Source organism: Papilio machaon, chromosome 16 (assembly GCF_912999745.1).
Source record: "Papilio machaon chromosome 16, ilPapMach1.1, whole genome shotgun sequence".
Taxonomy (NCBI): Eukaryota; Metazoa; Arthropoda; class Insecta; order Lepidoptera; family Papilionidae; genus Papilio; species Papilio machaon.
The window spans coordinates 5,638,885-5,652,270 of NC_060001.1; the positions used below are offsets into that span (position 1 = coordinate 5,638,885).

At 34.9% G+C, this 13,386-nt stretch overlaps 4 protein-coding genes across 6 annotated transcripts; 2 read left to right on the top strand and 2 right to left on the bottom strand.

Moving 5' to 3' along the window:
* The first annotated feature begins 944 nt into the window (after nucleotides 1-944).
* On the top strand, nucleotides 945-4,292 carry LOC106716648 (calcium and integrin-binding protein 1). 3 transcript variants are annotated; one of them, XM_014510201.2, is made up of 5 exons: nucleotides 945-1,077; nucleotides 1,282-1,384; nucleotides 1,617-1,764; nucleotides 2,296-2,420; nucleotides 4,178-4,292. In XM_014510201.2, the coding sequence occupies exons 1-5, from the start codon at nucleotides 986-988 to the stop codon at nucleotides 4,286-4,288; spliced, it is 579 nt and encodes a 192-aa protein (XP_014365687.2). In that variant the 5' UTR covers nucleotides 945-985; the 3' UTR covers nucleotides 4,289-4,292. The 3 variants fall into 3 exon arrangements, with proteins under 3 accessions (XP_014365687.2, XP_014365688.2, XP_014365689.2); XM_014510202.2 differs by having other exon boundaries at nucleotides 2,326-2,420; XM_014510203.2 differs by having other exon boundaries at nucleotides 1,008-1,081.
* A 100-nt stretch (nucleotides 4,293-4,392) lies between these two features.
* Nucleotides 4,393-5,163, bottom strand: LOC106716649. The gene is made up of 3 exons (XM_014510204.2): nucleotides 5,080-5,163; nucleotides 4,805-4,914; nucleotides 4,393-4,590 (listed from the first exon to the last, which is right to left on the bottom strand). The coding sequence occupies exons 1-3, from the start codon at nucleotides 5,134-5,136 to the stop codon at nucleotides 4,437-4,439; spliced, it is 321 nt and encodes a 106-aa protein (XP_014365690.2). The 5' UTR covers nucleotides 5,137-5,163; the 3' UTR covers nucleotides 4,393-4,436.
* Nucleotides 5,164-5,459: 296 nt separating this feature from the next.
* On the bottom strand, nucleotides 5,460-6,299 carry LOC106716701. The gene is made up of 3 exons (XM_014510266.2): nucleotides 6,237-6,299; nucleotides 5,943-6,052; nucleotides 5,460-5,857 (listed from the first exon to the last, which is right to left on the bottom strand). The coding sequence occupies exons 1-3, from the start codon at nucleotides 6,297-6,299 to the stop codon at nucleotides 5,704-5,706; spliced, it is 327 nt and encodes a 108-aa protein (XP_014365752.2). The 3' UTR covers nucleotides 5,460-5,703.
* A 338-nt stretch (nucleotides 6,300-6,637) lies between these two features.
* LOC106711184 lies at nucleotides 6,638-12,521 on the top strand. Its single transcript, XM_045681479.1, has 7 exons — nucleotides 6,638-6,810; nucleotides 7,986-8,162; nucleotides 9,045-9,244; nucleotides 9,938-10,123; nucleotides 10,354-10,498; nucleotides 10,641-11,864; nucleotides 11,984-12,521. Exons 2-7 carry the CDS (start codon nucleotides 8,015-8,017, stop codon nucleotides 12,370-12,372), a joined length of 2,292 nt encoding a protein of 763 aa, XP_045537435.1. The 5' UTR covers nucleotides 6,638-6,810; nucleotides 7,986-8,014; the 3' UTR covers nucleotides 12,373-12,521.
* The last annotated feature ends 865 nt before the right edge of the window (nucleotides 12,522-13,386 follow it).

Here is a 13,386-nt window from a genome sequence, read left to right on the forward strand (position 1 = left end):
TTTATGTTTCGTGCGTAAATAGCGCTTCCTTTTGTTGTATTTTCTTCAAAGTTTAATTTGTTTAATGCACAGACAATTGTCATTAATTTTGCACTTGCAACACTGTTTTAAGTTGTGATAAGATGGTATTCACTGTATTAGTACATATTAATGTGAACTGAAATATAATTTTAGTGTGAACTTGTAAACTTTTACGATGTAACTTCTTGCTACCACTGGGTGTGATCTCAGTTTTTTTTGTAAATGTTGTAGCTATAAATTATTTTTCTCGAAAATCATTTGTTTCACTTTATTTTCTTACAGTCGGTTTCCATTGTCGTAACACTTGTATGAAAACGAATTGCCATCACTTTCATTACCTTTGAAAGAAATAAATATTATAGAGGAATTTCACTGTTACTTGTGCTCGCGCTTTATATTACTGGATGGCAGTAATCAAAATCTTTTAATAGTTACTAATTCTACTAATCTTACTAATATTATAAATGCAAAAATTGGATGGAAGGATGGATGTTTGAATGTATCTTCGGAAGTGCTCAACGAATCTTAATGAAATTTGGCACAGCTGTAGAACATAGTCTGAAAGAACACATAGGCTACTTAGTAAGTTTTTTTTAATTGCGCGTGGATGGAGTCGTGGGCGACAGCTAGTTAATAATAATTAGCGTTAATTAGTTATAGTTCGTGGCTTGGTTATTGTATTAATTAATAATATTTCCTCAATGGATCCAAAAATATATATTTATTAATAAATTAATTTATTGCGCTAAAATTATTTGACAATTTTACCTACTAAGTCCTTGTTTTTAAAGTGTTCATTTAAAATATATAATGTGAAATTCTCAATGTAATATCTAATCGAATTCCTATTAAACAATCATCCGTAGTAATTGTTGATAAGATTTGCGATACGACGTAATAATAATTGTTCAATTCTGAGTAACGTACGACTTTTGTTCTTTGTTTTTTTTTTATGTAAACAAATATGGGTATCGGAGAGTCATATCCCGGTTTAACAGAAGATGTCTTAGAAGATTATACGACTTTAACGTATTTAAATAAGGGAGAAATTCTATAGTAAGTATGTAAGAATATTTAGGTTAAAGTCAATTATGCTACTTATAAATATAGTACATATAAAAAAAATATTTCGAACTGTATTTGTGGTTAGAAAGACTGAGATAGAATATTTTAAATTTAATAATAAAACCGTGAAAATGAATATTTAAATAATATTAGTATGTTTCGAATTGATTATTTAAATTGTAATTACGTTTTCAGTTTAATGAAAAAGTTTTATTCTATAGATCCAAATAAAATTCAGAACAATTATCATCACAGATTCGAAAAGGACCTTATTATCAAGAAGTTTGATGTTTTACAGGTAAGGCTGACCGGACGTTTTGTTGGAAATGATAAAAAGAATTAGAGAATTTTAAACGATTACATGTAATTAAATAGTGGCAAATAAGCAAAAGCAATGGTTCATAAAGCGACCACTACCCATAAACAAATGAACTTTGTTATAAAAATGTTTAAAAAAAAAATCCGCTATATTACCAACTGCCAGTTTTATCAATTGATAATTAGACAACCAAGTAATATTTTGCCCTCAGAATAACCCGTTCCAGGACCGCATATTTCACGTATTCTCCTCCAAAAATGATGATTGTTTCTCGTTTGAAGATTTGTTAGATCTGTGCTCGGCGATGAGTGCCGATTGCCCTACAGAGGTGAAGGCGGCTTGGGCGTTTAGAATATTTGGTGAGTTTTGGGCATATATTTTTTAATTGGGATTATTAGATAACTTAAAACACTAATAACTTCATCTTTGCAATTATAACTACATTTGTGTTTTCTTTCGTGCTTATAGTATAGAGGACATTTGTATATAGTTTTATAATATATTGACAGAATTGAAAAAAAACCTTAGTAAGTAGCCCTATGTGTTCTTCCAGATAGTGTTCTACATCAATAACAAATTTCTTCCAGATCCAGGCAGCCGTTCTGGAGATACCTACTAAGAAACATTCATACACTTAAACTTTTTAGTATTAAAAATATTAGTAAGAAGATATATTACTTATTTAATACATCATACATTAGCATTTAGTGCCAAATATATTAATACCTGAGAAAGTTGAGTGATCGCGATGAAGATGTTGCGTTCACTCATGTAACCTTTTAATAAAACTATTTTACAAAGATTAAGATCCGATGACATCATAAAGTTTCAAAAGTAATATGTTTTATTAGTTGAGTAGCTTATTTTAATATCAAATTTCTATTGAACAGATCTAGATGGAGATGGTCAAATATCATCAGGTGATATAAGTGAAATTCTCGATCGTTTGACGGGGTGCTCGAAGGACCGTTTTTATCGTCTCGACGCTGAATCAAAAACGAAGATTGCTAACGTTGTAAGTAATCTAACAAAGTCAGATTTTGAGATGTAACGTGGTAAGTGACGACTCGTAGGTTATAGTGGTGCACTTTATTGACTGGTTAAATATTAGAGTTCAAAGGCGCATTAAAAAACAACATACACACATCAAAAAAGTCTAAGCAACACATACTATTTCAAGTTATTAATCAATTATTTTATCATTTTTTACTAAGTAGGTAATACTTATGTAAACTTTTATGATCTATAGGACATACTGGCTGGTTGTGAAAAAAAAATCGAGTATCATTTGTTTTTTTTTTCAGAAATTCAAAAGCGAATGCATTTGTTCGAATTTTACAGCGTTTTCTTTGCTTGTTAAAATTTAGTATTCGGTATCAATTTTAAGATTCAAACAATAATTAAAAAAGTATTGAACAAATTTGAATTTTGAGACATTTTTTACGTTATGGAGCGACGTCATTTGAACGCAGATGAAATGCAGAGAGCTGTAGGGATGTTGCAAGCAGGAAGAACTCAATCTCAGGTATCTCGGTATTTTGGTATCAACAGAAGCGTTATTTGCCGTGTTCATCAGCGTTAAACTAACACGGGAGATCCTGCTGAGCAGCACCCATGTCGAGGAAGGTGTACAACAACACGGCAAGATCGATACATACAACTGACTGAAAGACGTCAGCCGATGTTAACCGCCCGAGAGATAGGTTTGAGGCTACAAAATTCAAGTAGTGTTGTTGTTAGCTGCCAAACTGTGTGAAATCGATTGCATGAGTATGGCCTACGAGCACGACGGCCAATTAGGTGCCCACCGATACGTCACGGGAATCGCGCTCGTCGAAATGAATGGTTTAGGGAACACATTATATGGACCCGGAAACAATGGGATAAAATTTTATTTTGCGGTGAGTCTCGATTTGGGTTCTAGTCTGATACTAGAAGGGTAAGAGTGTACCGTTGTCCTGGAAATACTGAAAGACTGAGGTGGCTTCAGGAAGTGGATCCGTACAACGACTTAACAGTTATGGTATGGGCGGGTATTATGAAGAAACGAAGAACAGAGCTCGTTTTTGTAAATGGTAACATGAACGCTGTAAATTACGTTGAGGATGTTCTAAGACCTTATGTCCGTCCATTCGCACAAGCGCTTGGCTTCGATTTCACCTTGATGCATGACAATGCGCGTTCGCATACAGCTTTGCACACACGGGAGTACTTGGCAAGGGAAAACTTCCTGGTATTGCCTTGGCCTGCACAATCGCCAGACCTCAACCCAATCGAGCATGCACGGGACATGCTCCAGAGACGTGTTTTAAATGACTTGGATGGAGTGACAACAACCCAACAACTGATGGACTTACTAAAATTTCATTGGGAGCAAGTACCGTAGGATCACATTAACAGTCTCATCGATTCTATCAATAATCAGTGCCAGCAAGTTCTCCATAACAGAGGATACACTTTGTATTAATTTATGCAATTTTTGTACAACCATTAAATTTTACTTTAAGTTTAGTTGATTAGGGCACCTTACTTTGTACTACGTACAAACATTCCTATCTCGTATTTATTGGTAATTAAGATTATTAAAAAGTAAAAAAAAAAAACAATTGTTGTTTAATATCAAAAAAGCATTAATAAATAATAAAAGTACGAAAATACTAAGGATTTAATCCGAAAACACATTGTAAAATTGAAATTTATATGTGTTGCTTAGACTTTTTTGATGTGTATACTATGTAATGAGATGTTAATTTCTATATAATTTAATTTCAGATACTTGACGAAATTAAGCTGGACAACACAGGCGGTATAGGTTTAAATGAGTTCAAAATCATCATGTCTCGAATCCCTGAATTCCACTCTTCCTTTTACTTCAGAGTATAAGCGTATCTATGTATATTTTTGTATTATCATTCATAATATTTTACTTATTAAAGTAAGATGTTATTAAACAAAAAAAAAATCCAAATAAAAATATCTTATCTGTAGTTATGATTTATGTGTGTAATAATTTGATTCGTTATTGTCAATTTTATCTGATGAAAGCTTTACAGGCCGCTTTATTGTAGCGGCCAGCGAGAGTGCGTCCGGGCAGGGAGGGGAAGCCGCTCGTGCGACCTCTATCTCCCGGCAGCACCACCGGCTGCTTGTACCTCACATGGCTTGATGGGAAGCCGAGGTACGTGCTGCAAGTGTAAACGAAGGTTATAGCTAACCACACGACCGCGCGGTGCGCAGAGGTGTATCTAATAAACGATGACCTTACAATATTTGTGCAATTATCGTCGACTAAACATCACTTTTATAGACATACACGAGAACTTTCATTTTCTCTGTGGGTCCAGAAAAGATAATTTCATCGTAAAGTAAGAAAAATTACAATAAAAATATTGTACGTACGGTGTCATTTCTGGAGGACATTGCCACATATACTGTGGGTCATTGAAATAAACGAGAGGATGACGAGAACTGGCTTCGCCTTTGTAAAAGCTTCTATGTCGCTGGCATGCCTATATTACAAAAGAAATAGAATAGTGTGTTAAGAATTCAATAGTATTTATCAAGTAAATCTTTATCTTCCCTAAGTGAACTAACGGTTTTATATCGAACATGTAAGGGCTCAAAGTGTCCCAGATTTAATAGAAAGAAAGTAATAAAAACGTGTGGATATTTACTTCATAAAAAGTTTCGATTTCATCCTGTCGTCTATTATCAACAAATAAAATGTCCATAGCTTAGCTTGAATTTGTAATTTTAAAATATTTGTATTTTGAAAAAAAAAAATGAAATTTTGAATCGTGTGCGCAAAGCCAGTTTGAGTATTGTGTCATGTCAATGTCAAAATTCAACCTTAGATTATATATTTATTATTTTTAAGGAGTTCCTTTGTTGAGCTATATATAATGAATCTATTCAAATGAGGTTCCATAAAATAGTATCTTCTCTTCAAGACCTAACCTAGTAGACGTTTGACTGATATGTGAAGTCTAGTTTCCTTTCCGCGAACAATTCATTTGAAGTAAAACTTCTTTGTTTATAAATGTAGATAGACAGAGTACTAAAATCGACATAATGTAACATATAATAAACTTAAATCTTACATAAAACATAGGCCCGTAACCGAGAGGTGGTATAGTAGATTTTTAGTTTTGTTTAATTCCTTTCGTAATAAAACGAATAAATAATCCATAAAAGTTTATTCAAATAGTGAGTACAAGCGAATTTTGACTACTTATGAAGACATGTCATGAGCACCGATGAATAATGACTTCTGATAAAATAAGCAATGAGCAGAACATTTATCTTATATATGCCTTGCATGACGGTTTATTATACCGTGCAGCGAGAGAACGTTCAGGAAGAGCTGGTATACCAGAAGTCCGTCCAGTTGAATGGGGTAAAACAGTGGGCTGTTTGTATCTTACATGATAATACGGATATGTTAAGTACGATCTGCGAAAGTAAAAACAAGATTGATGGTCCATAAATAGGGCTAGTATAATATTATTTTAATTAGTGGAACTTATTAGTAACTTACGTTGTCATTTCAGAAGGACATTGCCATCTGTACTCTCGTTCTTCGAAGTATGTTAATGGGTGATAGTTTTGAGGATTGCCTTTATAATAATTTCGATGTTTTTGGCAAGCCTGCACATTAAAGTCATAAATTAAGAAGCAATAATATAAGTTACCACATATAGCATAGCTCTTCGATTTGCCTCAATGCAGGTGCATGAAATTTTCTAAGATGTAGAGGTAATTTGAAATTGAGGAAATAGATGTTTGCAATAATGCACCGAAGCAAATATTAATAAAACAGTAAAATATGAACCTGAAAAAATGTATCAATCTCCTGTTGTCGTATATAATCCATGAACAATATATATTTCACCATGACGGTTTATCGTTTTGTATATTGTTCAAAATACTAAACTATAAAATAAATTACTGAATAAATTAATATAAAATTGACGTTAGATATTTTTTTTATACTCGTATTTAAAGTATTTGGCGGATGGTATGAATTTTGATGTTGCCAAGCTTTCCCATGGAAAGCTTGGCAACATCAATTTTGGTCTATGCCTATAAAATATTTCTTCTGTTTTATCTTGGTGTTATCTATATTTTTAATTATTGTCTATGGATTTACGTATTGTGTACGAAACGTCAAAACAAAATTCTTGATTTTGTTTTAATTTATTTATTGATATAACTTCAAGTCTAATTATCTTCTGTAATTCGCGGAGCGATATTTTGGAAAGTTGAATTTTTTAAAATTTATTTGCTATTCATAATTTGGGTCACTCGTTACTCTTCATATTTTGGGTGAACTATTTTTGTCCGTTCGTTCTACATTCGTGCGGTGCAATTTATTTTGACACCTAGGAAAAGTATGTTCCTGTATGGTGAGTCCCGTATCATTTTAATTGCTATCCTTCTCTGGTTAATTTAACGATGCGATCAATACAATATCCTCACTGTATTATGAAAAAAGTTGTAAATGAATTATCTGGCGATGTTTTCGTATTTGAAATGAATTTTAGTTCTTGTAATAAATACTACATTAACATCACGTAAATCTTCGTATTATACTGTAGATATAAATGTTTAATATGAACAACCTTTGATTTTGCTATATGAATCATTACTTTTACTATCTTATCAGAAAACATTCAGATATGTTGTGGCGCCATAGCAATAAAATGATACAAAAGTAAACTTATATAGGATTGCAAACTTTAAAAAATAATATAGCTTTATAGTTAAATTTATGTTATGATATTCCTCTAGTAAATGATGTTAAAAAACATTAGATTTAAGCAAATTACTGAATATAATTAAATTTCAGTTCTGTGTATTTGCAATAGGCAACCAGGATGTTTTAGAAGACCTGGCAATAAAACACAACATTCACAATCATTCATATAAGAATCCCATTAAATTTGAGTCACTATGTTATTGTATGTGATGTTTCATATTTATGTATCCCAACTATTGTATTTGCACAATGGATTTTATTGTTTGATTACAAATTCAGTTGTTATAGTGATTATAGTTGTAATTTTTAATCTTTTAGATCATTCACTGACTAATAAGTAAATTGATACATGATTGAATAGTTAAGCGACTTTCATTAAAATATTAATTACCAAAGGAACAGAGAAAACCCTTTTATGGTTAAATAATTTAAGAACTAACTAATTGAAAGCAGTGTTAAAATGTAGTCATTTTTGTAAATAAATAATCATCAATAATTTTATCACAGAATTCTGTTAATTAAGAGTATTTGACTCTCTCGGGATCTGCAAATGGATTATAATATTATACTGTTAGTAAATCATCACTATTATGTACTTAAATTTAATCTCTGCTTACCCCTCTACGTTATGTAGACAACCTAACCATGAATTCCTTCTCTTCTTATTATGGTCATGTGTTATTTTTGTTGTGACACTATAACAGTTTTAGAGACTGCAGCAGCATAAGCTATTCAATATGTCTTGGGGCAATGGTCACTATGCTATATTAGATAGCAGCTCATTTACCACTTTGTGCTAAAAAAAAAATTATCTTGTTTCAGTGTTTTTTCTATAACTGGGTGTTTGGGTGATGGTGATGAATGTTATGGCGGGCATGGGGGACACGGCGGTGGGCGACGTTGTGCCAACGTTGTGGCACCGCATAAAGGCTGTGCACATTCAATATATTGAAATGGAAGACTGCCCGGAGAAAATTACGTTAAAGAAAAAATTGGAAGGTAAGGTGTCTAAGTTGTAAACTGTGAAGTGTATAGTTGAAGCGACTGTTAATAATTTTTTATTAAGGAGACCTTATGAAAAGACTTATCTTTCCTTTTGCTATTATATGATAGTTTAATCACTGATCTTTAATTATCGTTTAGTATATAATAGGTCCTTAATTTTCTACATTTGCCTTCTACAGTGAGCGTCAAGTATGTCTGTCTTGTACAGAATTTTGTTCTGTGCTTATATGGATGGTGGTGTTCTCTAAACACTGGAGACTATTCTGTCTTCTTTAAGAAATTGTACTTATTTATAAAAAAAACTAATCATTGAGCAGAGTAAATCTAAGTGACAAGATATTAAATAATAGTGATATAATTCATTTTTTGTTTGTTGTATAAACAAGTTATATTTGTAAATATTTTATTGTTGTTGGCATTATTATGAATCACATGTATTGGTAATGTGTTACTTGGTAAAAATGTTTTGTATTGTTTGAAATGAAAAATTTCCAATGTTACTTATTTTTCACATTAGCAAATGCATAAAAAAAGGCTTGATACTTATTAGTAGATTACCTAAGTATTGTCCAAATTTATTATAGTATAATTACATAATGGTGAAGAATACAGAAATAAGAGAATTAACCAACATTAAATAATTTTTCTGTCAGTAACAAGCAACAGTAGTAAAGAAAGTTGGCTCGAGTGTTGGTGGCTCGGGGGTTAAGCACTTAATTTATAATTTTTTCGATTTACATAACCAGTACATTTATCCGACGTTCATATGATGATGATATGCGTTAAGTCAACCAACCCTCACTGGGCTACCTAGGTTGACTAAGGCCTAGTCTCCTGGTGGTGATGAAGCAGCTAACTTTGAATAATTTATTTCAGATTACATCATGGAATACCTATCGCTAGTACCACCGGAGTCTAAATTCAGTCTGGCTGCGACTGAAAGGGTGTTCCAGCGGACGTTAAATGAAATGTCTGACTTCAGTGCGTACCGCGCTGGTGTCGGCTGGGCGGCGATAGAGCGGTACGCTAACAACATCTGTACGCAGCCGTGGCGGAACGAGTTTAAAGTTATCAGAGTAAGTTGGTTCTCTGTACACTATTGTTCTATGACAGTTTATTACATTATGTGTGTTTTAAAATTGGCTTCTGAGACCAAAATTGCTGTATAAAACATATGGTCGTCCCTATTGCGATAACAATATGTCAGTGGTACTGCTGATGTACCACTGTTGAAGTGAGATGTGAGCATTACTTTGTTTCAATACAATAAGGTACTGTCGTGGTAGAAACTGATTAAATATTTAAAATAAAATAAAATAAAATTCATAAAAGTTATAATAAATCAAATTCTCGTGTCAAAATATTCGTTCCCGTACTCCTCCGAAACGAAACGTACTTGACCGATTCTCATGAAATTTTGTGAGCATATTGAGTAGGTCTGAGAATCGGCCAACATCTATTTTTCATACCCCTTTTAAGTTTTTTTAACTGCGCGTGGACGGAGTCGCGGGCGACAGCTAGTATTTTATAAAAATGTCCAAAAAGTCTAGAGGTACCAAAGCCTTAATTGTGGTTTAGGAAATCACCATCAAAGCTCTCACATAAAAACCTATAAATAACTAATTTTGTATCAACATTTAGGCTGATGTTTGAATATGTAAGGATACATATATATGAATAGATATTACCTTTATTTGGTGAATTTGTTTAGGTTTGAAGAGCTGATTAAAACTTCAAGTATAACTCATTTGTAAACATTCCGCGCGCAGCTGTACTCTGGTTTCTACAAGCACGATGTGGAGGCGAACCTAGTGGGTGCGGACGGCATGCTGCTTGCGATGGGCTACCGGCCCGATGAGCGATGCGCTGCGCGGCTTAAGATCGAAGAGCCGATTTCTCAAGCGGGGGCCTTCGCCGTCTCTATAGACGCCATTATTGCACACTGCGAGTGTCAGGTATGAACTTATATACAGGTTGGTATTGCCACACTGATGAGAGCTTTAACTGGGGGACAAAATGCTATGGGGCATCAACATCAATTCAAACAGCCCTCTCTATGCAATTTTTTGTACATTGATGAGGGTGAATTGTTTTGCGGGTAAATGTCTTTTATTATATTTGACTTGTACTAATAATCGATTTAGAAGAAAAAAGTGAGTTAATTCATTGTAATGTTATTTGTCAGATAATGGCGCAAGTGTTGGAGGATCTGCTGGGACGCGGCGTGCGCGCCAGCTGGCAGGATGTGGTGTACCAGCGCAAGGCACAGCTGGCCCAAGTGCATTCTGCGCCACTCGTTGCCCCTGTCGTAGCGGGATACTATGGTGACGGTGAGAATACTGACCTCCAAGGTCAAAAACAATTAGGCTAACAGACTATAGAATGTAAATAAAAAAAAATCTCCAATAACACGAATATTAAGTTGCTCCTAAGAAACTCAGACGAAATAATAGGATTCTATGTGTTTGCTAGATTCGGAACTCTACTCGAATATGGCCGTCACAGTAACGGCTGACACGCACCGCATCAACATGGCCGAGGCCCAGTACAATCCCAGTTTACCGCAGAGTAACAACATTTGTACAGACGTGTCGCCTATCGAGGAGCCGATGCCACCAATGTTACACCCTCCGTACATGATGTCTCCGCACATGGTGTACCCCGCGCCGCATCACATTAACGAAATGCCCGTCGCGGTGCCCGCATGCGGTGCCGTCATGACCCCGTACGGCCCGGTGCAATACTTCCCGGTGCAGGCGCCTTACATGATCCCCATGCCCGTGTACGCACCCATCAAACACGCCACCAACGTCCCCGTCAATGGCTACCCTCCCATACCGCAGTGCAGGTATCCCGCGGGGCCCACTGTACCCACCGCACAACTCATAGAACTGGACACGCCTTCCATTTATGAGAACGGCAAGTTTGAGAGACATCGAGATGAAGAAAGAAGTAACAAGAAGAGCGGCTTGCATCTCGATACACCTAAACGAACGTCGTCGAGATCGGGCTTCAGTGACGTCACGTTACCGAGTCTGCCGCGCTCCGACACGCAGCCCAATTTGAGCAAAGCCAAAGAGGACGGCATGGGCACTTACGAGAGCTGGGATTACGTGTTTAGGAATTTGTCGAGTAAGAATAACGATGGGGATAGCAAAAGTGGCTTTTCGCAGTCGCTCGATAGAGATTCGAGGACGTTAGATAGATTGGAGAGAGAGGAAAGGAGATCGAAGTATCAACCGACCACGTTGGATTTGGAAGACGGATTGCAAGCACTCAACCTCGATCGAACTTACGACGAGGAGATGTACAGGACGGCGAAAGTTAACGAGAATCTCATGCGGTTGAAGCAGGAACAGGAATCGAAGCGGGCGAAGCAGCTCGGCAAGAAACATGCGGACGACAAGAAGAAACGTCACTCGGCGGAGGCCATCGGCAATCCGAAAGCGGACGGCCTCATACCCACCAAAGTGCCTTCGGATAAAGTTAAGTTACTGTCAAAGAAGGAAATAAAAGACAGGAAGGAGGTTTTAAAGCAGCAGAACTCTATCAATGGGTCCGGATCGAACAATGCTGAAGTTAAAAGAGTGAAGAAACCAACAAAATTGGTGGCCGCCGAGGTCGAGAGGAATAACAAGAGCAAACCTTTAGAGAATGGTGTGGACAGAGCTCCACACCTAACGAAAACTGCTGCAAGTTAGTATATTAATACTTAAAAAAAATATTTTTTCGTGATTCTCATAGTTTCTAATTTAAAAATCATATTTCTATAGCTAATGAGTTTAAGTAAGGTAATTTCTATTATTATTTTACAGCATCCAGTACGCATCCGAGTTACGATTTAAAGGCTCAACTAGTCGTCACATTAGATGAGCCTGATAACATTCGTCGTTCCCCACCGAAGTATATCCATCAGAACGGAGATAGAGAAAGTGGAAACCTACACAATAACGAGAAAGATAGACCAAATACGGCAGAGAGCGAGTCAAAGAGAGACAAATGGCAGTGCTCAACATGTACGTATTTAAATAAATTATCTTTACAAGCTTGTGAAATGTGTGGTAAATCCAAACGTGGTCCAGAGATACAGCCTCTGACGTCCGGAGGGCGGGAGTGTCCCGCGTGCACTCTGGTCAACACTCGCAATGCCACCGTGTGCGATGCGTGCGGAACTAGCTTGCAACATTGTCCCACATACATTTAGAGTTACAAATTCTATGATAATGATTTTGAACCTGTTGCCAAGTTTATTCTAGTTCAAACCTCGCCCTTGAAGCAAATATAATAAAAAAAAAGTTACATTTAAATACGCTTGTAAATGATTCAAAATATTTAATGTTAACTGCTGTTAATTAACTGTTATGTTTTTAAATTATGCCTGAGGTTGGATCAAGACTGGTGATTTTTTTATCGCATTTCTTTATTTTATATTCAATGAACGCAGCTCTCTCAGCAGACATTTTATGGAAAAGGGCGGGGTAATTTATTATTTATTATTTTATATAATTTTTAAATCTAGTTTTATTTAGTTGCAACCCTGTATTTTAACAGATGGGGTTCCTGTTAGGCCTCAGGTTATCTGTTTTTATTTATTATAATTTTATAGGTTTCACACTTTAATGTAATAGTGTATCCCAACTTAAGACTCAAACTTTGTAACTAAATAAAATATTTTCTATTTCGATTGAATATTAATATATGTACTTTTATTAGTTGAAAGTGTGAAAAAATTGCAGCTAATATTTTGGTATTTATGAATTTTAATTTTGGTCATATTGACCAAAATATTGTTGGCGTTGTTGGACCAATTTGGTTGAGGACAATTCTTTTGCAAAGTTTGTGTATTTAGTTGGAATATACTTTACATAACTTCGAATATGTTGACATTAAATTTATGATATATTAAAGTTGTATCGAGTCATTTAAATATATTTTCTCGTTATTGTTAAATTTGCTCATGATTTTGTTTGTCTTGTAAAATATAATAAAAAATTATTAATTTATTTGATTACTGCAGCTTAGTGAGACAGGGTAATTGAAGGCGTAAAGAGTTATATGGGAAATTACTTTTACATATTTATTAATCGAGAACTATTAGCTGTTTTCAAAAATATAACTAAATTGATAATTGCTAATGTAGTAATAACGTTTATTTCGCCTTCGTAAATGCTTTAACATTGGTTGAAACTTAGATGGTAAAGTTTTTTTTAAATTATAC

Coding starts and splice junctions, on each gene's coding strand:
- LOC106716649 (XM_014510204.2), bottom strand. CDS start 5,136: ATGGACATTTTATTTGTTGATAATAGACGACAGGATGAAATCGAAACT. Junction 4,915..5,079: donor AAATCGAAACTTTTTATGAA/GTAAATATCCAC, acceptor TTTGTAATATAG/GCATGCCAGCGACATAGAAG. Junction 4,591..4,804: donor TGTCCTCCAGAAATGACACC/GTACGTACAATA, acceptor TTACACTTGCAG/CACGTACCTCGGCTTCCCAT.
- LOC106716648 (XM_014510201.2), top strand. CDS start 986: ATGGGTATCGGAGAGTCATATCCCGGTTTAACAGAAGATGTCTTAGAA. Junction 1,765..2,295: donor TTGGGCGTTTAGAATATTTG/GTGAGTTTTGGG, acceptor TCTATTGAACAG/ATCTAGATGGAGATGGTCAA. Junction 2,421..4,177: donor AAACGAAGATTGCTAACGTT/GTAAGTAATCTA, acceptor ATTTAATTTCAG/ATACTTGACGAAATTAAGCT.
- LOC106711184 (XM_045681479.1), top strand. CDS start 8,015: ATGGTGATGAATGTTATGGCGGGCATGGGGGACACGGCGGTGGGCGAC. Junction 9,245..9,937: donor ACGAGTTTAAAGTTATCAGA/GTAAGTTGGTTC, acceptor TTCCGCGCGCAG/CTGTACTCTGGTTTCTACAA. Junction 10,124..10,353: donor TTGCACACTGCGAGTGTCAG/GTATGAACTTAT, acceptor GTTATTTGTCAG/ATAATGGCGCAAGTGTTGGA.
- LOC106716701 (XM_014510266.2), bottom strand. CDS start 6,299: ATGGTGAAATATATATTGTTCATGGATTATATACGACAACAGGAGATT. Junction 6,053..6,236: donor AGATTGATACATTTTTTCAG/GTTCATATTTTA, acceptor TTTAATGTGCAG/GCTTGCCAAAAACATCGAAA. Junction 5,858..5,942: donor TGTCCTTCTGAAATGACAAC/GTAAGTTACTAA, acceptor TTACTTTCGCAG/ATCGTACTTAACATATCCGT.